Source organism: Castor canadensis, chromosome 6 (assembly GCF_047511655.1).
Source record: "Castor canadensis chromosome 6, mCasCan1.hap1v2, whole genome shotgun sequence".
Taxonomy (NCBI): Eukaryota; Metazoa; Chordata; class Mammalia; order Rodentia; family Castoridae; genus Castor; species Castor canadensis.
In genome coordinates this window covers 7,987,597-8,012,548 of record NC_133391.1, presented here as the reverse complement: position 1 = coordinate 8,012,548, position 24,952 = coordinate 7,987,597, and the positions used below count along the sequence as shown (strand labels likewise).

Below are 24,952 nucleotides of genomic sequence, written 5' to 3'. Positions count from 1 at the left end.
CACAAAAAAGCCACTTTTTTTTATTTAACTCTCTGCCCTCAAAGAAGACACCATCTTTAAAAAGAGATATTTATAATCAGATACGGGGAGTACTGTGCTGGCTAAGAGCAGAGGAGACTAAAGAAATAAGAAAATCCACTGGCTGACGTCAAGAAGGCCAGGAAAAAGATGCTTGAGACCCAGAACCTCCATCTTCCTGATCTCTGCCTCCTGAGTAGCTGGGATTACAGAAGTGTACCACTATGCTTAGCTCCTAGGCTTCACCTCTTAAAGGTCCTGTCACCTCTGCACCACCACACTGAACACTAAACCTCTAACCCATGATCAAATCCTCAGGGACAAACCACATCAAAATCATGGCACCACCCTATTGTAAGACTTCCTTTATTTAACCACTTTCCTCATGAGACAGAGCTTGTGTTGGGAAGTGTGTTGATTTAATGTTTCTGTGACATACCTGAGAAAAATCAACTTATAAAGGAAAAGGATTTGTTTTGGCTCGTGGTTTCAGAGGTTTCATTCTGTGGTGGGCTGACTTCATTTGTTTTGGGCCTGTGGCAGGGCAGAAGGGCATGGTGGAACCAAGCTGTTTTATCTCATGGCAGCTGGGAACCAGAGCAGCAGGAAGGGATTGGAAACGTCTCTGGGGACCTATGATCTAGTTTCTCCAAACCAAGCCTAGTTTCCATAACCTCCCCCAATAATACAATCAAATTACGAATCCATCAATCCATTATCTGATCGCTTCCCAACAGCACCGTCAGCTGGCATCCAAGCCTTTAACTCATGAACCTTTGGGAGAACAGTTCATATCCAAGCCCGAACAGGGAGAGACTAGATTTGCTTTATCTTTGGAGTCCTCACACTTCACATATGACCCAGACAGAAGGTGAGCCTTCAATAAAAGTTTATTTGTTCAGAAATCCTGGCTCTGCTATTTACTAGCTTGTGTAAACTTAAGAAAGTTTGTTCACTTCTTTGGATCTCAATTTTCTCATCTGATTCTCTTTCCTTATGTGTGAAATAGGTAAACTTTAACAATAGCTACTGTGGAGGGTTACTATAAAAATGAAGGGAGGAAAGGAAAAGAGAATGACAGAGCATCAGTAATATAAAACTAACATCTGTGACGGCAGAGGATATAAGGATGTGTACTGAAAGCTGTTGAAAATGGTGGGGTCAGGGAGGTAAAGGAATAGGGAGAGCAATGGAAGGGGTTGAATGGACCAAAGTAAAGTGTACCCACAGTGGGGACACGCTGAGAAACCACTTTGAACATCAACTTAAATATTAATAATGAAAGACAAGACTGTAAAATAGGTATGGTGTGGAGGGGGGTTACCTGTGGGAGGAGGAGGGGGAATGAAGAAGATGAAGGTGAGGGAATATAGTGGATGGATTTCATATACTTATATGAAATAAAACAAAGAAACCTCTTACAGCTGCTTTAAATGAGCAGGGAGGGGGTTGAGGGGGAGAGACAATGGGGATGATCTAACCAATGTACAATATAAACCTGATTGAAATTCTTATGATGAATCCCCCCTGTATAACAAATATATCTTAATAAAAAATATTGAAAAAGAATGATGGGAGAATGTATCTCCATAACAGCATATAGTAAGTGCCCAATAAGTGTTACTTACTAGACTATCATGCTCCTTTACAAAGGTTGGATGACAGGCATGTGCCACCATGCCCAGTCTGGGCTAAATATCTTCATTAAACTTTTTGCTGGGTGAGGTGGGGCTCATGACTGTAATCCCAGCTACTCAGGAGGAAAAAGGCTGAGAGGATCACAGTTTGAAGACAGCCTGGGCAAAAGTTAGCGAGACCCCCATCTCAACAATAAAAAATCTGGGTGTGGTGGCTTGTGCCTGTCATCCCAGCTACATGGGAGATGTGAAGATAGGAGGATCACGGTCTCCACTGGATGCTGAAAGGTGAGTGAATATGGAACAATTAGACCTGGCCAGAAAAAGGAAGGAAAGTGTGTTGGGGGTTCCCAGGTTTCTGAGTCTAGCCCCTCACTGAGCTCAGGAATGAGTACCCACATGCTGGTAAAGGATGAAGAACACCAAAGCTCAGCTACCCCCTAACTCCTTTCTAGATGAAGGAGGCTCCCCAGACTCCTGCACCAGAATCAGATTTGTTCTTAGAACTATAAGGGGCTAGCAGAGCCCCCTTCAGAGGCTCCATTATCATAGGAGATATACAAAGAACTTTTTCTTTGTGCTTTTTGGGAGTTCAGCATATTTGAAAAACTGTTTCTCCGCTCCATGCTCAGAGAAAATGGTAGAAAGAGAAGAAAGGAACTGCAAATGCTAAGGCTTGCCTGGGAATCAGATCCAGAAAGTTCTAGAATAGAAAAGCTGAACCCTTGGCTGGGAGCTGGTGGCTCACATCTGTAATCCTAGCTACTCAAGAGGCAAAGATCAGGAGGATCCCGGTTCAAAGCCAGTTCAAGGCAAATAGTTCACAAGACCCTATCTCAAGAACAAAAACAAAACAAAAAACCCATCACATAAAAAGGGCTGATGGAGAGGCTTAAGTGGTAGAGTACCTGCCTAGCAAGTGTGAGGTCCTAAATTCGAGCCCCAGTACCACTAAGAAAAAAAGACAAAAAACCTCTATCCCTAGCCAGGCCTTGACTCACGCCTATAATCCAAGCACTCAGAAGGCTAAGAAAGGAGGTTCTTGAGTTTAAGGCCAACCTGGGTTATATTGTGAAATCCTATCTTCAAATACAATCTATTCTAAGGTACTGGACTTAAGACTTCACTACTTGAATTTGAGGACAGGGGGAGGGACATGCGTTAGCCTGTAACAGATATAAAGGTCAGGCTTTTTTGTTCGATGTTGAACAAAAACTTTCCAAATATATAAAAACTTCTCGAAGTGAGAGATTTCTTCACAATTTTCCACTGCTTTCATCCTATCTCAGCGTTTTAAAAATACCTTAACGACTTTGACATTGAAGAAGGTTCAATGCCTTAGCAAGTTCGCAGATTTGCCCAGCTTGATAGAGTCATGTTTTTCAGAGGAAGCAGCCTCCACTCAGCTCTTAGTCACAGCTGGCCTTCTGGAACATCCTTTGTAGCATTTGAACACTTCCAAGTGGTGGGAGGGGACGTCTTTTCTATACTGGGACATTTTGAGTAATCTGACTGTAATAGCATTCCTCTTCCTTCATAAATGACTGAGCTACCAGAAAGGACTGGTTTCTTTTTTAACCAGAAACAGGTGATTGTACATCAGAACAACTTTTTGAAAAAGTTGATGTATCACATAACAAAAGAGGTGATACGGTATAGAAATATGACCAGGGGTTGAGAGTCAAGAGATCTAAGAAGGCTTTATTACCTTGAGAAAATTAACTCACCATTTTGATCATGTTTTATGATTTGAAAAATGAGCAACTGAATTAAATATCTATAAAATTCTAAGATTTTAATATAATAAAATTCTAAAGTTTTATGAAAAAAAATTTTTTTAGTGGGACTGGGGTTTGAACTCAGGACTTTGCATCTGCAAAGTAGGCACTGTATCACTTGAGCCACACCTCCAGTCCATTTTACTCTGGTTATTTTAGAGATGAGGGTCTTACAAACTATTTGCTAGGGCTGGCCTTCAACTACAATCCTTCCAATCTCAGCCTCCCAAGTAGCTAGGATTACAGGTGTAAGCCACCAGTGCTCAGCACTAAGGTTTTAATATAAAACAAACACACAGCTGGGACGGTGGCTCATACCTGTAATCCTAGCTACTCAGGAGGCAGAGATCAGGAGGTTCTCTGTTCAAAGCCAGCCCGAGCAAATAGTTCTGGAGACCCCATCTCAAAAAAAACCTTACCACAACAAAGGACTGGTGGAGTGGCTCGAGGTGTAGGCCCCAAACCCCAGTACTGCAAAACAAAACAAAACAAAAAACCACACAGCTTTCATCACACTGGCCTCTTTCTAATTTACCCTTTAAAATGGAAATTATTAAACCAAACATGGTGGCATACACCTACAATCCCAGCACTCCAGAGGCAGAGGCAGGAGGATTACAAGTTTGAGGACAGCTGTGGCTGCGTAATGAGACCCTGTCTCAAATGGTTTAGGGGTCCAGCCGGGCACCAGTGGCTTACACCTGTAATCCTAGCTACTTGGGAGACTGAGATGCTGAGGATCGCAGTTCGAAGGCAGCCGGAGGAAATAGTTTGAGAAACTCCATCTGCAAAATTAACCAGAGCAAAAATGGACTGGAAGTGTGGCTCAAGCAATAGAGTGCTTGCTTTGTTAAGTGTGAAGCCCTGAGTTCAAACTCCAGTCCCACCAAAAGGAAAGAAAGGAGGGAGGGAGGGAGGGAAGAAACTGATGAACAAAAATCATTGAGATCAAACTGCAATTTCTCCCACAGAATTTTCCCAGTGTTGTTCTAGGTTGTTCATCTAAGCAGGGACATGCCCAAACTCAGACACAGCTGTGTGGACCACAGTCCATGAGCATCTTCTCAGGAAAGCATTCACTTTCCCAATATCTTGTTCTTACTCCTAGTCTCACATGGAAAAAAATGTAAATATCATTAATGCCTGTTCAAGGAAAAGGAAAAGAATTGGGTATCATGGAGTTTTAGATGCAAGGGAAAAAGTGCTTCTGAGTATCAATATAGTCTGTCACTATTTGTCTTTCATAGCTAGCAACTTTACTCACAGTAAGTAACAGAAAAATATTTGTAATTTGAATGTAAATAGTTGGAAAGGAATCCTGTGAAAAATTGCTTTGGGTTTTCTAATTGATGGATATGATGATCATGTATTTTTGTGGTGATGGTAATTTGACCTATTTCTTTTTCTTTCTCTCTCTTTCTCTGGGGCTTGAACTCAGGACCTCACCTTGAGCCACCACCAGTCCTTTTTTTGTGATGTGTTTTTTTGAGATAGGGTCTTGCAAACTAATTGCCTAGGTTGGCTTCAACTGAGATCCTCCTGATCTCTGCCACCTGAGCAGCTAGGATTATAGGCGTGAGCCACCATTTTCTTTCTCTCTCTCTCTCTCTCTCTCTCTCCCTCCCTCCCTTTCTTTCCTTTCTTTCTTTCTTTCTTGTACTAGGTTTGAACTCAGGGCCTGTCGCTTGCTAGACAGGTGCTCTACCTCTTCAGCCATGACTCCAGGCCTTTTCCTCTAGTTATTCTGGAGATAGGATCTCACTTTTTGCTCAGGCTGGCCTGGAATTGCCATCCTCCCGAACTCAGCTTCCCATATTGTTGGGATGCAATCACTCCTAACTATTGGTTGAGATGGAGAATTGCTAACTTTTTTCCAAGGCTGGCCTCAAAGTGTAATCCCCCTGTTGTAATAGTTTGAAAATAAATTTAATATCTGAATTCAAATATCTCCTCTATTATACTACAACATATTGTTTTTCTTTTTCTTTTTTTTTGTGTGGCAGTACTGGGGTTTGAACTTAGGGTCTTTCACTTGGCACTCCACCACCTGAGCCCCACCTCCCCAGTCCTTTTTTCTCTAGTTATTTTTCAAATAGGGTCTCGAGTTTATGCCTCACTGAGGATTGCGGTAGGAGGACTGCAATCCTCTACTTGCATCTCCCACAGAGCTGAGGTGTGCCAGATGCACCACCATGCCCTGCTTATTTGTTGAGTCAGGGTCTCTCTTTTTGCCTGGGCTGGCCTTGCACCATCGCTATCCTCCGAATCTCTACCTCCCAAGTAGCTAAGATTACAGACGTGAGCCACTGTACCCAGCTAGCAATGTATTCTTGAGAATCTTATTTTTCCAATGAATAAACTTGCATTCCAAACCACAGACAGAACATCATTCAAATCATAGCTCTAATTAACAACATAGCAAAAAAGAAAAGACTCAACTATTCTAAAAGTAGGTTCCAGGTGTCATACAGTTATCATAGGAACCTTTTTTACTAGCTGTTCATTACCCAGGGCTGTTGGCCAAAGACCTGGGTCTCAGGGACCTTACTGCTATGCAAAGTTTAATACCACAAAAATGAGAAATGAGTACTCTTCAGATTAGCACTTGTTCTGTCTGCTCTTAATACTTCTGTGGCTTTTTTTTTTTTTTTTAAGTACTAGGGTTTGAACTCAGGGCCTATACGTTAAGCCACTCCATCAGCCGTTTTTTGTGATGGGTTTTTTCGAGATAGGGTTTCACGAACCATTTGCCCAGGCTGGCTTTGAACAGAAGGATCTGTTCTCTGCCTCCTGAGTAGCTGAGATTACAGGCGTGAGCCACTGGTGCCTGGCATTATATACATTTTTAACCTAAACTATAGAGAACTGTATAGCTCTCTACACAGGAATTTTCTGTACACAGAAATTTGCTGTGCAGATCTTCAGGACTGGAATGAACATCTTCCTAACATCTTCCGATTGTGCGTTAGCGTGATCCAAAATGGGATGGCATTGTGAAGAACGACAAGAAATGTCATTCGGTAGCAAACGTTAAGTGGAATGAGTTTGAAGGCGGTTCCGCCCCGCCCCTCCGGGGAGCTGAGCACGTTGATTGGATATCGTATCCAGTAGCCCCGCCCTATTTCTAGCCCCGCCTCCCCGCGGAGGACGGCTACTGCGCAGATGCCAACCTCTCTTTCTCACCTCCCGCGGTACCTTTGGTCCTCCAGACCACCGAGCCCTCCTCCTAGAGCAGCCCCTGCGGAGGTGCCCCCTTCTCTCTCCTCCCCGAGCCAATCGAACCGCCACCCGGAAGTGCAGATGTTCGAGAGGAGTTGCCGCGTCCTTTTTGGAAGGCTAGTGGTTGCTCAAACATTCACCCAACAGACGCCTCTCAGGTGGCAGTCTATGTCCATATAAACGACTGATAATGTTGTACTCCAAATTTCGGGATGCTATACCAAGGCGGGGCGGGAGGCCGGATGGAAGCTTGGAAGGACTTGGGCCTAGCAGCAGCCCGACATGTAGGCACGCAGGTGTCTAGGGACGAGGGGACTTCCGGTTGGTCCTCTAGATCTCTGAAGAAAGGCGGCTGTCATGAAAAACGTCAGCGAGTGTAGGGTGCGTAGGTGCCCGGAGATGAAGCTGGAAAGGTAAGCAGGGGCGATCCTGAAGGGCTTCGTGTGCGCAATGAGAAATTCAGAATAGTATTTTAATCAGGACATCATAGGAGCTCTGTTTCTCACTGTGAGATGCTACTGGTAGGTTGGGTTGGAGAGGGACAGTGGAGGCGGGGAAGGCCTGACGTGTATTCGTTCGTTAGCATCTAGTCTGATCCCCTAAGGTGTAACTTCCACGAGAGCAAAGACTCTTTAGTTTATCTTATAGCATTTAAAAGAATTCCTGGCATATAGGAGGCCCTTAATAAGTGTTATGGATGGATGGATGAGTAGATTTGCTCCTGATGGGATAGTAGGATGAAACTGGGAAGTAGATGAGACAGACTACGGAAAATTGGAAGAACACAGAGGAATCCTGGTCTATAGGTGTTTTTTGAGCACTTCTCTTGGGCTCTAGCTGCCAATGGACTCCACTTAGGAACCCAGAACCCAGAATCCACTTATACAGAACAAGTACCAGTTCTAGGTTGTAGTCTCACCAACCAAAAACGTTAGTTTCCTTTCTGCTCAGCCACATGACTGGATTTGGGAAGTACATGCTTTTTTTTGTTTTGTTTTGAATATTTCTATCTACTGCACAAAATCCATATGACTGTAATTTTAGGCCTGTATTATTCCATTATATTGATGTATTGTCATTGAATAAAACATTCCTTGGCATTTTTTGTTGTTTGCTTACTTCTCAGATGATGCAGGAATGAGTATCTTCACTGGATTTTAGCCAAAAGGCTTAGAAGCAATAAGAATGATTATCTTTATGGCTTTCTTTCTTCTTTTTTTTTTTTATTGAATGTGTTCCCAAAGGATTAGATTACTTAGCTAAATAATACTGCATTTTGCTGTATATTACCTTTTTTTTTTTTTTTTCCTTAGCGGCATTGGGGCTTGAACTCAGGGCCTACACCTTGAGCCACTCCACCAACCCTTTTTCAAGATAGGTTTGCTTAAACAGTCTGCCCAGTATTGGCTTCAAACCAAGATCCTCCTGATCTCTTGCCTCCTGAGTAGCTAGGATTACAGGCATGAGCCACCAGTGCCTGGCACTGTATTGCTTTTTAAAAAGTTAAAAATGACAAAAGTATCCATTTATGCAACAATTATGAATCAAGTATTGGTGCTAGTTACTGAACTGGGTTCTGGGGGCATCACATGAGCAAACAGACATAGACCTTGACCTCATGATGCTTCCAGTCTGGGACAGGAGGCCAATGTTAATCCCATCATCACTAAGTGTAAATTACACACTGAGAAATAGAAGGAAGAAAAACTTCAGGCCATCAGCCAAGAGATTAAAAATGAGGTTTACAGTTTCAGGAGAACTGGTGGTGATTGAAGGGAGATGTTTCTTTTAATTTTACTACCTAAAAAACAGCTCCTCGGGGTGCTTGTTTTGGCTTTGAATTAACCTGAATTGTTCCTTCCAAGTTCACCTACTACTAAAGGGTACTAGTGGGCGATGCCTCTAGTGTAGGTCAACAAAAAATTACAAATGTATGCTTAAATTTTTTACAGATGAATGACTAAGAGATAATTAGGAACTTGTCCTAACCGTTGTTCCTGTTTGTCGTTTACATGATTTGTCCTCTAAGCACGCAGCCCCATCTCTTATCTGAAAAGGTAGCAGAAACCAGGCAGGAGGACAGCACTCAGGTTCGAATCCCAGCTCCTCTGCTTCTAGCTCTGTGACATTGGGCACACACAGAACCTTCTAGAGCTTCAGCTTCCTTGTAGGTCAAAAGGAAGCAAAAAATAGCACCTTCCAGTGTGTGGTTTTTGGTCTTGTGTGAGCATTCCGTTATGTGGGAAAAAAAAAATAGGTGACAGTAGAATAAGGGTTCTGGCTCCTGGTGGCTGTATTGCCACACTCCTGTACTAGAATGGCTCGCAGTGCTGGCAAAATGGGTATGTGCATAGTACACACAGTGTATGATCTGAAAATGTAGACCTGAGAATGCTGTCTCTCTCACAAGATGCCTCGTAATCAGGGATAACTATGAAGGCCTACCCTAAGAAGGGCCTTTGAACTGAGAACTTGGGATTAGATGAGAATTCACTAAGCCAGCCAAGGCAAAAATCTCTTTGTTGTCCTGGTCTCTTCTCATATATCAGTCCATCAGCAGGTCACACCCACTCTCTCTTCCGATCATATATCCAAAATCCCACCTCCATCACTTCTGCTACCCACCAAGTCACACTTTTGTTTGGACCATCTAGAATCCTGCTTTTACTCTGATCCCTGCAGCCTTTTCTCCACATAGCAGCCAGTGGGATCCTTTTACAATGGATAGTTTCACTCTGTTGCTTCAAACTCTCCATCTCACAGAAAATAAAACCATGTTCCTTACCAGAGCCTACAAGGCCCCAAGATCTGTGTGTGGCTACTGTCTGTCCTCCTTTTCTTTTTCTCCCTTGCCCCCTCCACTCAGTCACAATGGCTTCCTTCCTGAGCTTCAGACAGTCAGGTTTTTGCCCTTCCTCGTTATCTGCCTGGAATGTTCTCCCATTGTACCTTTGTGGCTCATTCATTCATGCCCAGACTCTACTCAGATGTCACGATCACTGAGCGGGCTTCATTGAGACTCCTACAGGATCCTTCACTTCCTCAGGTCCTATACTTGCTTTATTTGTTTTCTTATTTTGGGGCGGTAGTGGGATTTGAATTCAGGGTTTCACACTAGGAAAGCAGGCAGTCTACCACTTGAGCCAGACATCTAGTCCATTTTGCTCTGTTTATTTTGGAGATGGAATCTGGAGAACTATTTGCCAGGACTGGCCTTGAACCTTGATCCTCAGCCTCTCAAGTAGCTAGGATTACAGGTGTGAGCCACTGGTGCTCAGCCTTTATTTGTTCTCATAGTGCTCTCAACTCCCAATGTTACTTTGTTTAAATGGAAAAAAAAAATTTCTCTACTCCCAAAACACTTTAGCGACCAAATGTGTAAGGTTTTCCCACACCAAGTGTGATGGGTTAATCTTGACTGTCAACATGATTGGATTGAGAAGGACCCAGGAGATAAGGAAAGCACACTTCTCAGTTTTCCAGAGAGAATTAACTAAGGTAGCAGTACCACCTCATGGCCAGGGGACCTGGATGGAATAAAAGGAAGAAAGTCCACTAGCATATGGACTCTGACTCACTCTCTCTCTCTCTCTCTCTCTCTCTCTCTCTCTCTCTCTCTCTCTCTCTCTCTCTTCCCCCCCTTCTTCCCTCCCTCCCTTCCTCCCTCCTTCCCGACCACCATGATGTGAGGTACTCTGTCATACCACACCCATGCCTTCCCCACAATAATGGACTGAAACCATGAGCCAGAATTAATTGTCCTTTCTTAAGTTGTTTTGCTCAGGTTGTTTTGTCACAGTGATGAAAAGTCTTAACACACGAAGCAGTTCTCCAGTTCTCTGTAGACCCCATCTTGGTGGCCTACAATTCATTGCTGACACTATCTACCTGGTATTTAGCATCTGATCCTACAAGTTAAAGAGCTTGGTCCTGGGCCAGGCATGATATGCATTCCCGTAATCCCAGGCATGAGGGAGGCGTAAGTAGGAGGCTCAGGGTAAGAGGCCAGCCTAGGCAAAAATGCAAAGTCCTATCTGAAAAATAACTGAAGCACAAAGGGCTGGAGGCATGGCTGAAGTGGTAGAGCGCCTGCCTAGCAAGCTAGGCACCCTGTATTTAGAACTCCAGTACCTTCTAAAAAAGGAAAAATAGAGCTCAGTTCCACAATACTGCCCCCACTTCAGATGCCAGTCACACCTCCTAGGTTGCTGTCTGTATTTCTGATTAACTAGTAATAAGCATTCCCCTGACCCCCACTCCCCAGGGTTGATAATTTGTTATAACAAATTATCACAGAACTCAGAGAAATTTTACTTAATATTGTCAAGGATACAACTGAGGAACAGCCAATGGAAGAAATGCCCAAGGCCAGGTATGGGATGCATGCACCAGCTTCCCATGATGCATGCACCACTTTCCAATGATCACCAGTCCAGAAGCTCTCTGAACCCCAGAGTTGAGGGATTTTTATGAAGGGATCATCATGGAGGCCTGATTAATTATTAACTCAGTCTCCAGCCCCTTTATCTCCCCTAGAGGATGGAAAGTGGGTAGAGCTCAAGCATCCAAGCTTTTAATCTTGACTGGGTCTTTCTGTGACCATCCCCAATCCTGAAGCTACTCAGGACCCACCAGAAATCACCTCATTAGAACAAAAGATGCTTCCATCTCCCAGGAAATCTCAAGGGATTTAGGAGCCTGTGTCCAAGATGCTGTCATCCCTGCCAGGAAAATACAAGGGTTTTAAGAGCTCTGTATCAGGACCTGGGACAGAGACCAAATATATATTTCTCATTTTGTCACAATGTTTTTATTTTCTGCTCAATTCTTTTTGTTTTTACCCCACAAAAATGTAAGTTGCATACAAATAGGAATTTTATCATTGCTGATCCCTAATGCTTAGACAGTGCCTAGCACATAGTAGGTGCACAATTGATTATTGTGTGAATTGAATCATGAATGAGCCAGATAAACAAAGGAGAAGGGATAGGCATAAATGTGTCAGGCGGCAGGGACTGCATATGCAAAGGGTTATAGCCCTGGGGGTTTCAGAACTGTGAGACAGGGAGAGCTAATGATAAGAGCAATGAGGAGAGAATACTGGACTAGACCGTAGAAAACTGTGTAGGCTGTGTTACAAGATTTTGACCTTTGTTCTAGGGCAATGAGAAACCATTAAAGGTTTTCCTGTGGATTGAGAATTACGTTTTTATAAGATCCCCCTGGTTACTTGCTAACTCTGTAGTGATGGGGTGAATGGCAGCAGGGGACCAGCAAGACAGCTGGCCATGCTTTGCATTCAGAAGCTGGGGGAAGAAGATGGAAAGAGACACAACTTGGATATAAAATTAACTGGGAATATTTCCTGTTCTAATCCAAAGTGGCTGGTTATGCCAAGTAGACTGGAAGAGACAGACACAAGCTAAGATTTAGGATCTCTTCATTGATACGAGCCAAGCAACTGGGTGCCAGTGGTTCACATCTGTAATCACTGCTACTCCAGAGGCAGAGAGCAGGAGGGTTGCAGTTCAAAGCCAGCCCCAGACAAATAGTTCATGAGACCCTATCTCAAATATACCCAACATAAAAAAGGGCTGGAGGAGTGGCTCAAGTGGTAGAGCACCTACCTAGCAAGCATGAGGTTCTGAGTTCAAGCTTCAATACCATTAAAGAAAAAATTGAGCCAAGTAAGTAAGGCATTCTTTTTCCTCCATGTAAATATTTAATGAGTCTTAATGGAGCTTTTTAAAAATTTCGTAGCATAAAATAATTGTACCGGGGGTTCATTGTGATATTTCCATTCATGCATATAATGTGCTTCGATCAAATCCACCCCATCTATGTTACTCTTTCTTAAGTAAGAAATAGTTTTCAGTGGGTTTCATTGTGCTGTTACGTACATGTACATAATGCACTTCAATCCTGATGGAGCTTCTGCCATGCACCAGACCTCTGCCAAGAGCTGCAGCAAACACATCCTAATGAAAATCGTGCCCATTTTGTCTTTCTGTACCTCCCCCCTTGCTGGTGGTCACTTCTTTCGTTCTTGTTTTTACCCATCTGCTTCATATTATGTACATCTTTTTTGTCCTCTCTACCTACCCCAAGGCCCAGTCAAAGTTAGGTGCTCAATACATCTTTGAATGAGTGTAAATTTTTCTGCTTAAATGCTAGTGGTCCTCGGGGAGCCAGTTTCCCAAACTGGGGTTTCTCTGCAAAGTTTACTGAGATCCTTATATCAAAGCCATTTCAACTGTCCTAGCCAGTTAAGGAAGAACATCTCCTGACTACCTATCTCATAAGACTATTGTTAGAATTTTAAAAATTAAGGACTGGTAGAGTGGCTCGAGTGGTAGAGCGCCTGCCTAGCAAGTGTGAGGCCCTCAGTCCAAACCCCAGAACTGCCAAAAAATGTATAAATTAATTAAAAATTATTAAAGGGGCTTTGCAAACATGAAAGCTCTTTGGATTATAATCCCCTGCATTCACACTGCTCTCTTTATTCAACAAATATTTATTGAGTACTCACTATAGGCCTGTGCTAGGTGCTGGATGGACAGGACAATCTCTGCCCTCGTGGAACTTACACTTCTTGGGTACTAGACGTCTGTGGGTCAAGGTGAAAAGGATCTGAAAGTCTAGCCGCTGTCACTTCACAGAACACCCCAGAAGCTGGCATTTCCCCTTGCTTCGCACTGCCAAGCTCCTCATTGCCCACGAGGAGCAAAACCCTCAGGTACTCCCAGAAGATGGTTTAACTAAATAATATTTGAATAATTGCACCCTGCAAGCGACAACAGCTTTTCTTTAGTCTTTCCCCCACTAGTCTCTGCAGTGATTATGTTTATAATCTGATTGTTCAGTCCAGTTCTCCATCCTCTTGCATTGTCAGTCAGCAGAGGCCTAAGAAACCCTGGTCCTAATTATAGTTACGATTTTGTGGCAGGCAGTGAAGTCACGTAGCTTCCAGAACCCTAGATTTCTGGGGGACGTTAGGGTGGTCCTGAAAATGATGTGATCCCTGCTGGGTTTCCAACCCTCCTCTTTGAACTTTATAAGCCTCGGTTCTGACCACCAAGACATAGTATCAAAACTTTCCTGGGGCAGCCTCGATTTGGGAAGGCACAGGCTAGGGAACCCGGGGAGCAGGATGCGGTACGCGGAGACGGGTTCGAGCGTGCACACTAGCGCCCTCTCCGGCCAGATGGCTCAAGAAGGGGCGGGGCCTCGCCTGACCGGTCTGGGCGGCATCCGCTGGGCGGCGGAAGTGCTTCTCTGCTCCTGCCACTGGATTATGGAGACTGTGGCACTGTGAATCCGGTGTGCCGATTGCAGGGGCAGTGGCCATGGAGGCCGTGCTTAACGACCTAGTATCTGTGGAAGATCTGAAGGTGAGGCCTGGCCCCGAGGGAAGCAAAGGGGAGAGTCGAAGGGAGGGTGCCTCGGATAGTCAAGCAGAGGCCAAATCCTCTCCCAGCCTCGGCTTTGTCGAAGGAAGCCGAACTATAGCTCCCGACAGCTTCTGCGGTGCCAGGCTCCTGCCCGAAGGGTGCGCTTTGCCCCGGAGGCTGGTGGGAGTTGTATTTCTTGAGCCTGCTCGCCTCAGACCTAAGGCCTGGAGTCTAATGGTGAAAGGCTGATGAGTTCGGGGTTCGTGCAGAGTTGGGAGCTCAGGGTGCCCCTTCAGTGGTGAGGCAAAACATCACCCATCATAAACTTTCATGTGGTTTTGAGTCTGGCACGTGATGTGTTCATTGCATGCCGTATTCCAATCTTTGTAGTTGGAGAAGGGAGGCACTATTTTTTGCCGTTTTTCAGGCAGATGACGTCCATATCCAGTAGGGTGGGGCAGGATGGGGCTGGCATCCTCGGGCGAGGACCGCATCCTCGGGCGAGGACCGCGTGGGATGTCGAACAGTTCCGACAGTGTGTTTACTGTTCAGCCACTCGGGGTCAGCTGCTGCCTGGAGCTGCCACCAGGTGGCATCTCCCCTCGGTACCACGGGGGGCGGGGCGGGGGGAGTTCCTCTCCAAAGAGCTGGGCCTCCGGCACCAAGAACAAAATGCCTGGGTCCCCAGGGATGGAGATTGCAGTGGCTGGGGTACTAAGTACCAAGAACCTTGAGGAGATAGGGACAGACACAGGAAAATGGAGGGTAACTGGAACATAGCCTGCCAAGTCCAGATAGAGAAAGATTGATGCCCCTCAGTTCTAAATGATTCCTCTCCTCTTCTATGGCAGAAGTTTGAAAAGAAATTTCAGTCTGAGCAGGCAGCAGGCTCGGTGTCCAAAAGCACGAAGTTTGAGTACGCCTGGTGCCTGGTGCGGAGCAAGTACAATGATGACATCCGTAAAGGCATCACACTGCTGGAGGGTGAGGCGCTGGGCTACCCAACTCCCCTTGCCAACTGCCAGCGGGGCTGTTTATTGCCATTGGCCTCATTCAACTTACAGTAATGAGTAAATTACTCATTACTGTAAATCTGCTGCACAGTTGGACCCCTAAGTCTACAGCTTCCACATCTGTGAATTCACTCAGATGAAAAATATGTTGAAAATAAGACACATTCTCTACTGAACATTTATAGGCATTCTGTTGTTATTCCCTAAACAATACAGTATAGCAGTTGTTAACTTAGCATTTGCATTATATTAGGTATCATAGTAATCTAGAATGATTTTAAAGTATGTGGAGGGAGAAGGGTGCTGTGGCTCAGAACTGTAATCCCAGCTATGAGGGAGGTGGAGATTAGGAGGACTGAGGTTCAATGTGAGCTCCGACAAAGAGTTATCAAGACCCCATCTCAACAAGCCAGGCATGGTGGCGTGCCTGTGATTCCAGCTATGTAGAGATACAGATAGGAGGGTCACAGTCCCAGGCCAGCCCCATTCAAAAGTTCAAGATCCTATTCGAAAAATAACTAAAGCAAAAAAAGGTATGGGGGCCTGGTTCAAGTGATATAATGCCTGCCTAGCAGAACCTGAGGCCCTGAGTTCTAAATCTCAGTACCACCAAAAAAAGGTGTCTGGGGTGGCTGAAAGAGTGTCTCAAGTGATAGAGCACCTGCAAGCATGAGGCCCTGAGTTCAAACCCTAGTACTACCAAGAAAAAGTGTCTGGAGGACATGAGTAAATTATATGCAAATACCACACCATTTTATGTAAAAGACTTGAGCATCCATGGATTTTAGAATCTGAAATGATTCCTGGAACCAGTCCCCCTCTTGTACAGATAAATGATTTTTTTTTTGTTTGTTTTTTGAGGCAGGGTCTTACTGTGTAGCCAGGCTGGTCTTGAACTGGCTATGTACCTGGAACTTAAGATCCTCCTGCCTTAGCCTCCCAAGTGCTGGGATTGCAAGGCATGTACCACCTCACCCAACCAAGAGTCTGTCTTAATGCAAATACTGACACCGTATAGTTGCCAGTTCCGATTTTTCAGGTTTCCTCTATAACAGGGCCCAGAAGTAGAAGTGGTGTTTGAGCATTGCCAGTCTAGTTGAGGACACAGTGAAGACTCTTGGGAACATTTCAGAGCCAGCAAATCTACTTATTGGCAAATTCATGCATCAAGTATAGCCTGCAGGAAGGCGCCAAATTAAGAGTCAGGCTGGGTCACTCAGGGAAGATGAGTTAAAGAAGAAGGAGGGCAGACATATTAACAATAATTAGGCTGGGTGCCAGTGGCTAATACTGAAATCCTAGTTATTCAGGAGGCAGAGACAAGACCCTATCTTGAAAAACCCTTTCACAGAAAAGGGCTGGTGGAGTGGCTCAAGGTATAGGCCCTGAGTTCAAACCCCAGTACCAGAATAAATAAATAATTTGGTGGTAGATAATTGCAATGAAATATACAACAGATGCCAGAACAGAGTAGAGCTGCCTTGTTTGGGTTTTTGTTGTTGTTGCTGCTGCTGCTGTTTTGTTTTTTTCTTTGCTTGGCAGTACAGGGGTTTGAACTCAGGACCTCATGCTTGCTAAGCAGGCATTGTACCACTTGAGCCACTCCACCAGCCCAAGCTTCCTTTTTTGTTTAGTTGGTTGGTTTGGATTTATTTTTGAAACAGGATCTCACTGTGCAGCCCAGACTGGCCTTGAACTCATGATCAATGCCTGACAGGGATAGAACTTGACTTCTCTGGTGCCTTGATTGCCTGTTGCTTCACAAAGTTAACTGTAAAAGATTCCCAGATGTCTGTCACTGGGGTTTTGAGCAGCCCTGGCTCATGCTGCCCCAGCTCTTAACTGGGAAGCTGAGACTGACCAGAGCTGACATGCAGGTCCAGGGTGGTGACTTTTCCGGGATCATAGAAGGAGCCAGAGAGTGATGGGGGAGGGGAGGACCTAGAAGCAATTTTCACCCTCTTCCCTCCACATTCCCCCAGAGCTGCTGCCTAAAGGGAGCAAAGAGGAACAACGAGATTATGTCTTCTACCTGGCTGTGGGGAACTACCGGCTCAAGGTCAGGCAGCACGCCTCCCTTCTTCCCACCTTACCCCCAACTTAGGAGACCACCTTCTCTAGGCAGAGCTTATCAGGAAGTCTAAAGAAGGGCAGTGGACAGGGGTAGTGGCAGGTGTACAGATGCAAGGTGACATCAGGACAAGACCCTGAGAAAAAGTTAGAGAGGATCAGGGTGCTGAGGGTGTGGGTACCAAGATGACGTCAGGATTGGGGTGCAGCCCCAAGCCTTAGGCTGTTATCTCCCCTGGCTTATCACCCCCACACAGTTAGGTTGTTTGTGGACTCTACTCCATTGGGTGGGGCTGGCGTGAGGGTGGGGAGGAGCCTGGGCCAGAGAAGGACAGGCCCCTGGGTTAGGTAAGAGGGGTGCTAGAGTCCCAGGGTGCCTATGGTGTGTGATGTGTTTTCCCTGAGTACAGGAATATGAAAAGGCTCTAAAGTACGTGCGAGGGCTGCTGCAAACAGAGCCCCAGAACAACCAGGCCAAGGAACTGGAACGGCTCATTGACAAGGCCATGAAGAAAGGTGAAAGCTTCTGCTTTGTTAAGCCCTCTGCCTTCCCTCAAGCCAGGGCCCTTTGGACCCCTCCTCTAAACAGTTTCTCAACTCCCTCCTTAAGCCTTCTGTCTGCAACCCTTGGAGTCCCATCCCCAGACTCCTCTCGTCTGTGCTGCAGCAGGGCCTGGGGGAGGCCATGGTCAGGGTCCCTGGGGGGCTGGACTGAATTCCTGACAGCCTTCCTTTTGCTTTCCCCAGATGGACTAGTAGGCATGGCTATCGTTGGTGGCATGGCCCTGGGTGTGGCAGGACTGGCTGGGCTCATCGGACTGGCTGTGTCCAAGTCCAAATCCTGAAGGAAAACCGCACTTCTCTGCTCGGAACACCTGGGAGCCCGTGGGGGACACTTGAAGAAGGGCCTGTCCGTTCTTGCCGGCCCTTCCCTGTTCTTCACCTGCACCCTGTTATTATCCTGTATGGCCTTCAACCTCCTCTCCCCTGAGACCTGTTGTTTAGCCCCAAGTCATGTGCTTTGAGATGAGTGTAAATAAAATTGGGCTCTGGCTTGGGAACCTCGAGTCTGTGTTGAGAGAGGCGCATATTCACTGTGTGCACTGTGGTGGTCACCTTTGGTCCTTCCCTGTCCTGTGCCCATCTGCCCCCACCCTGCAGCTGGTGGGTTCTCTTTTGTCCACTTAGCAGCATAACCACACACTTCCTTCCTTCCTTCCCCCCAATACCCCAAAACTATGTCCTTGAGCTGTGGTGGACAGCACGGAGACGTGTCCTTTTCATGGTCCCAGAATCCTGGTGGGAGAGAACCAGAGGAAGGAACGGGCTGGTATTTATGACTCTAGTCTCCTCTGACCCACTCAGCTGCTTTAGAGTGGAGTTTTCCACACTAGGGGGCTGCCACTGGGCTTCCTCCCAGACCCCCTCCCTTTGTTTTCCTGTGTCTCCCCTTCCTCTACACCATCCTTTGAAGGGGCTGCCACAGCAAGGGGAGGAAGCTCATCTGGCCTGGAGGAGGCAGGGTTTGGCGGGCGGCAGTTAGGGGCACAGCCTGCCCCAGTCCCAGCCTGTGGGATGGAAGGCAAGGCCCCACCCAGTCTTGTTCGTCCCACGCCCCCTGGTGCCAGGCTCTGCGTGGGCCTGTTTGGCTTCACTGCATACCTCTCGTTCCATAGCCCCTGCCAGGCCCCCTGGAGCCCGGAAGAAGCACCTGAAGGGAGCACGCAGGAAGCCTGACATGGGGAAGGTGGGGGTGTTTCCCCTTGGCCCGCACAGTGATGTCTCCTCTGACTGGGACTGAGCTCTAGGGCCGTTTGCCAGGAGAGCTGGCCCCGCTGTGGTGTAGAGGAAGGAAATCGACGTGTACACTAAGACAGGTGTTCAGCCTGGCTTGGGGTGGGGACCCAGAGACTTACAATCCATCATAATTAACTAATAGAGCAGGTGACAGTTTCTGGTAATTAAATGGATTAGAGATTAGCTGCAGGTCAGGTTCTGGGCCTGTGATCCACCCCTGGGGCCTTTGGCAGCAAGATCAAGCTCGATGCCGGAAGTCAAAGGTCAGCTCGAGGAGGGGGAAATTCAAGTTCAGGAAGTTTGGAGGAAAGCAGCTCTGGCCGCCTCACCTCAGTCCTGCGCACTCAGACCTGGAACGGTCCCTAATGTGTGCTGAGATTCCAATTCCTTTAACAACCTAGGAAGCCAATATCGTTATCTCAGCAAGCCCCAGGCAGCAGAAAAATCAAGTCTGAGGCCCTTTGGTAAATGATGGAGTCTAGTTTGAACAAGGTTGGCTGGATTCCAGAGCCGTTGGTCTCCCCCAGCTGCCCGCCCCTTACAACCTTCATCGTCCTTGGAGACTCAAGTGACCCAGCCCCTAGGTCTTCAAGTGCCTTGGATTGTTCTCACCATCCAGAGGGGGTGGCTGTGCTCCCTGATCCTTCGTGGATGGTCGTGGTGGGCTGGTTGGGTTCTTTCTCTCTCTGTTACCATCTCTGTCACTTGTCTCTCAGTCACCTTACCCCTCTTTGACTCCCTCTGTCCATTCTCTGGTCTTGAAAGCTGAGTCAAAGTCAGTCACTTCCCCTTGGCTCCTGATGCCTCCGGTGAGGGCCGTTCCTGGTCTGTATCCGTTAGTCTTCTGGGTAAGTCTGCACCCCCCGCCGCCACCCCCCCCCCCCCCCGCCCCGGTAGGGCGGGGAGTCTGGGGCAGCCCAGAGGCTGGGGGAGGGGGTGGACTTTTGGCCCGTTTATTCCATCCATCTCTGTCAACAGCTGCCTCTCGGGCTTGGCTCATTCCTCTGACCTGCAGGGAGGAAGAGAGACCAAGACAACCGAGGAGACAAACCTGGAGACAGACCTGAGCCTGGAGAAGACAGACAAAGGCCACAGCTGGACTTCTGCTCTTCCTCTCTCTCTCCCCCCAGCCTGTCTTAACACCCTTCCTTAGCCTAAGCCCCTTTGAGCTCCCTAGGGGTGTTACCCCTGCCCCTCTCTGGGGCCCCAGCCCCTTGGGGGGCCTGCATCCCAGGATGTCGATAGCTGTGGAGACCTTTGGCTTCTTCCTGGGGGCCCTGGGGCTGTTGATGCTGGGGGTGACCCTACCAAACAGCTACTGGCGAGTGTCCACCGTGAACGGGAATGTCATCACCACCAACACCATCTTCGAGAACCTCTGGTATAGCTGTGCCACCGACTCCATGGGCGTCTCCAACTGCTGGGAGTTTCCATCCATGCTGGCTCTCTCTGGTACAGAGTGGGAAAAGGGAGGTGGGAGGAGGAGGTCGGAGAAGCCCTAGGAGAGGAGGCTGCCTTTGGTATGACAGGGAGTAGGGATCAAGCTCTGGGTCCTTGGCTGCCACAGCCAGGAACTCTGGACACAACATGATCTGAAACTCAAGTGAGACCTTGTCACACGTGGCCTGCTGTCTTAATGTGACCCTCTGCCAGTGGTCACAAGAGCGGGCCCTCAAGTTAAGCTCCTGCCTTTGCCAGCTTTGTGCCTTGGAAAGTGATGGAATGAGCTTCATCCCAGCCACCTGCAAGCTTAAAGAATAATAGTGCCAGTCCAGAGATGGCCACGAGGTGGTTAGCTCACTGTTACCATATAGGCATTTATTTATAGGTATTTCATGCCAGAGGAAATGCTGGGGTTGGCAGGGTGAGGATGGGACCCCATCTTCTACTCTTAGTGATGAATACACTGCCAGTCTCAAGTGCCCATGGCCTTGAGGTCTCTGCTCTGCTGAGCTCCAAAGGGCCCTAGTTGAGGCTTGGTTGCAGCAGAAGGGATGCAGGTCTGAACGTGCGCAGTAGAAGTGGTGTATGGACATGCATGTGTGTTTGGGCTCTCACACTGTGTTTTTTGAGGTTCTCAGAGGGCTGCAGCCTGGGCTTTAATTTAGGCCTACCATTCTCTGATGGCTGCAGCTCCTCCTGCCTCTAGCTTACCCCGTAGGACTAGCTCCACCCCTGTCATTTTCCTGCTGTAGACCAAGATGTGACCATGAACATTCTGTGGGGGGGGGGTCCCCCACTCTGGGTCCTGGTCTTGCTCTTCTAACCACCCAACTGGTGGGAGGGGAGGAACTGAGGCCAGCACAGAGCAGGAAGCAAGGCCCCAGCAAGCCTCTCCTGGAATCTTGAAGATGCTCTGAGAGGTTACAGGGTCTGGGTGGGTCCTTGGTGCCTCACACTTGCCAACTCTCCTGAGGCAGGTGCAGAGGTATCATGCTTTCAGCCTTCTCTCCAGTGCATACTGTGTGTCGGACAGGTGCCACACCCCCTTCCAACCCCTATAAAACTAAGTCCAATTTCGGTCAAAAGTTCATAGCAATGAGTGTCCAGAAGGGGCTGTGGAGGCAGCAAGCCAGCAGCCTGGCCACCCACTGCATTGCTGTGAAGAGGACACTTTACTGCCAGCCTATCCACCAGAGAGGGGCCCCATGTGGCACTGTTGCCCTTGGCCTGCAGGAGGACATGAGTGTACAGAAATGACATGCAAGAGCTCACTGGAGGGGCTGGGTGCAGGGGTCACAGAGTTCCAGGCCTCCAGGTGCTCTTGTCACCCACCTCACCTTCTTCTTTGCATTGACACCTGTCCTTTCCTCACCTGTGCTGTTTCCTTAGTGTTCGCAGTAACCCTGCCCTGGAGATGCCAAGGTTAGCCTCATTTTACAGAAGCTAAACAACTCTGCAGAGCTAACAACCTGCCCAGTGTCACAGAGGTGGCAGAGCCGGGGAGCTGGAATTCCACTTCATTGTGTCTGAACCCAGGGCCCAGCTTATTACTCCATGGCCTGTTGTTGGGTCCCCAGAGGGATCCTGACTGTCATTTATCACCTTCCAGCTCTGCACCCTTAACCCCTTTCAGCCACGCTCGTGCAGGCCCTCTAATCACCTCTCCTTTGGTCTCCAGAGTTTCCTTGGGATTTAGAGTTGGTGGGGGAACTTTGGAGGGAATGCCTAGGAGTCAGAACATTCTCCCCGAGAACTTTGTCCCTCATCCCTACCCTCCAACTCCAGGCCACTTCACCTTTTCCTGGAAGGGACCCAGCCTTTCCCCTTCAACACCAAGCTCCAGCCCCACCCAGAAAAGGGGTGCAAGGTCGTTGGGAGTGTTTGGCAACTATCAGAGATGGAGGAGGAGGAGGAGTGGGGCCAGAAAGGGAGCCAGCAGCTTCCCTTTTAAAAAGGGGAAACTGAGGCACCCATCTGAACTAGACTGACTTGGATAGGTTCTGGGCCTTGGGTATCCCACCTTTCCAGATCAGAAACTGCCTAGACACTCAGCCACAGGCCACTGCTGCCCCCTGATGGTTATTCTGGGAAGAAACTCAGTTCAAGATGTCCCAGCCTTGTGCTAGGCACTTGGGTGGTGCCTGGAGAAGAAATCAAAGGTGGGGACCTGGATGGGGTGATCAGGAGCAGCTTCTGTAACACATGACAGCATGTGGTTGTGGTCTAATAGAGTGGTGTGTCTCAACCAGGGGAGATTTTGCATTTTCATTGCCACAGTTTGGGGGAAGGGAGAAATTGCTACTGACATCCCCCAGGTAGAGGTCAGAGGCACTGCTAAATGCCTGCCAGTACACGGGACAGTCCCCCAGAAACTAAGTATCCAGCCAAAAGTGTCAGTAGTGCCGAGGAGAAGTAAATTAGCAATATGTGCCCAGAGCAGGGGACGAAGGGGCTTGCTTGGATGGAGCTCAGAGGGGAAGGAGAGAACCTGAGAAACTGTAGGAATAAATCAGTGAGAAAACATAACTGAGCAGGGACTGCAAGGGGCTAGCTGTATGGACGAGGGGAAGGAGAGAGAGGGGCAAGGCTGACAGCTGCACCCTCTTCTCTTTCCCCAGGGTATGTCCAGGGCTGCCGAGCACTCATGATCACCGCCATCCTCCTGGGCTTCCTGGCCCTCTTTCTAGGCATTATAGGCCTGCGCTGCACCAGCATCGGGAGCATGGAGCTCTCTAGGAAGGCCAAGCTGGCAGCCACCGCAGGGGCTCTAAACATACTAGCCGGTAATTGGGGAAAGGAGATGGGTGGGGGTGGCTGGCTGCCACAGACCTTTGGGTTCTTGGTCCTCATCTCCAGCTCCCCACTCCTGGCTCTTCCACTCTTCCTGTCCACTCCACCTTCACACCTAGCCAGGTGTGAGCCAGGTGTAGCAGGGACTCCAAAGCCAAGAATGAGTATCTTCCTTACACCTGGCCAAGAGGCAGAATTGCACACAATAGCAATTCCATAGACGGGCCATCACTTCTCAATTTGCATCTTTCTGCAGAGGTCACCTCACAGTAAGCTTTGGAGGCAGGGATTGTCCTGTTTCCTAGATGTGAAGAGCTAAGAAAAGTCAGGTGCTTTCTGAAGGACAAGCCTCCAGCCAGTGAAGCAATGATAGTCCAGGGCTGTGAGGGCTTTATGAGGTCAAAGAAAAGGGAAATTTTCTGGCTTCCAACATGGTTTTGGGATACATAGATTCCAGGTAAGGGAAGGAGGTGATCAAGGCCCTTGAGGTAGGAATGAACAAGGCGGGTCTGGAATAGCATGGTGGAAGATGAAGAAGGAAGGTTGGGTTTGGGGTCCTGAGTGCTAGACAGTTTACAGCCCACCCCAGGAATAGGAAGGTTTATAGGCTGGAGCAAGACAGAGGAATTGAATGAAACCATTGCTCTTGGACTTGACACACCACACACCCACAGCCCTACTCTGGACACCCCCGGCCTGCCCTTTCCCCACCACCCACCTGGCCGCTGCTGGCCGACGTGTACTAGTGCGATTCTCCCTCCGCCTCCCTAGGACTCTGCGGGATGGTGGCCATCTCCTGGTACGCTGTCAACATCACCCAAGATTTCTTCAACCCCCTGTACGCTGGAACCAAGTGAGTGAGGAACCCCACCCTTCCTCGGGGACAGCAGGTGGGACTCGGCCCTGTCCCCCGGACTGGCGCGCTCACCTTTTACCTCATCGCCCTTGCGCTCAGGTACGAGCTGGGCCCTGCCCTCTACCTGGGCTGGAGCGCCTCCCTGCTGTCCATCCTGGGTGGCATCTGCCTGTGCTCCAGTTGCTGCTGCGCCTCCAAGGAGGACCCAGCAGGCAGGTGAGGAGGTGGCGAGCGGGGGAGGGGGCAGGGAGCAAGGGCTGTGCCTTTCTGTGATGTGACCTCCCCCCCCCCCAACAGGGCTGGGTTTCCCTACAAAGCTTCTGCGGTCGTGATGGCCCCCGCCCTCTCGGATGAAGGCGACAGCAGCTTTGGCAAATACGGCAAAAATGCTTATGTGTAGGAGTGCTGGCCTGTGAATCCCATATCCCTTCCTACTGCCCCCAATGGAGAGGGGACCCAGAGACCCACCCTCCCTGTAAGAGCCTCGGGGCAGGCCACGCCCAGGCTCCGCCCTTGCCTCAGGGCCATGCCCCGTTCTGGGCTCGCCTCAGACCTTGCCTCTGCTGGAGCCACGCCCCGGGCACCCTTCCTACCTGGCCCCTCCCAGGTCCAGGATGACTTCTGAGTACTCACCTCGGCCGGTGCTGCTGGACCTGAGGGGATGGAGGCGTCCCCCAGCGTGTGGATTCTCTATAAATACGTGCATAAATAAATGTATACTGTGACTGTTCAGGGGTTGTAGGTGTCAGGAAGTAGCTGTCCAAGCAAGGGGTGGGAGGTGGTGCTGGAAAGTTCAGTTCTCTGTCATGTTACCGTCCACCACCTTTGGACTGTCTCGTCCAACAAAATCGAAGGTGTTACAAGGGATGGTACTTAACTGCTCAGAGTCACTATGGGGCAGAGATGGGAAGCCCAGCTCCAAGGAAACTGGAAATAGCAT

At 48.2% G+C, this 24,952-nt stretch overlaps 2 protein-coding genes across 4 annotated transcripts; both read left to right on the top strand.

Moving 5' to 3' along the window:
* Nucleotides 1-13,884: 13,884 nt before the first annotated feature.
* On the top strand, nucleotides 13,885-18,187 carry Fis1 (fission, mitochondrial 1). Its single transcript, XM_020173678.2, has 5 exons — nucleotides 13,885-14,043; nucleotides 14,895-15,027; nucleotides 17,039-17,115; nucleotides 17,537-17,642; nucleotides 17,874-18,187. Exons 1-5 carry the CDS (start codon nucleotides 13,999-14,001, stop codon nucleotides 17,969-17,971), a joined length of 459 nt encoding a protein of 152 aa, XP_020029267.1. The 5' UTR covers nucleotides 13,885-13,998; the 3' UTR covers nucleotides 17,972-18,187.
* Nucleotides 18,188-19,160: 973 nt separating this feature from the next.
* Cldn15 (claudin 15) lies at nucleotides 19,161-24,744 on the top strand. Of its 3 annotated transcripts, none has more exons than XM_074075650.1 (7): nucleotides 19,161-19,387; nucleotides 19,689-19,771; nucleotides 19,939-20,375; nucleotides 22,985-23,149; nucleotides 23,928-24,009; nucleotides 24,112-24,228; nucleotides 24,310-24,744. In XM_074075650.1, the coding sequence occupies exons 3-7, from the start codon at nucleotides 20,159-20,161 to the stop codon at nucleotides 24,410-24,412; spliced, it is 684 nt and encodes a 227-aa protein (XP_073931751.1). In that variant the 5' UTR covers nucleotides 19,161-19,387; nucleotides 19,689-19,771; nucleotides 19,939-20,158; the 3' UTR covers nucleotides 24,413-24,744. The 3 variants fall into 3 exon arrangements, with proteins under 3 accessions (XP_073931751.1, XP_020029278.2, XP_073931750.1); XM_020173689.2 differs by having other exon boundaries at nucleotides 19,161-19,415; XM_074075649.1 differs by having other exon boundaries at nucleotides 19,161-19,771.
* The last annotated feature ends 208 nt before the right edge of the window (nucleotides 24,745-24,952 follow it).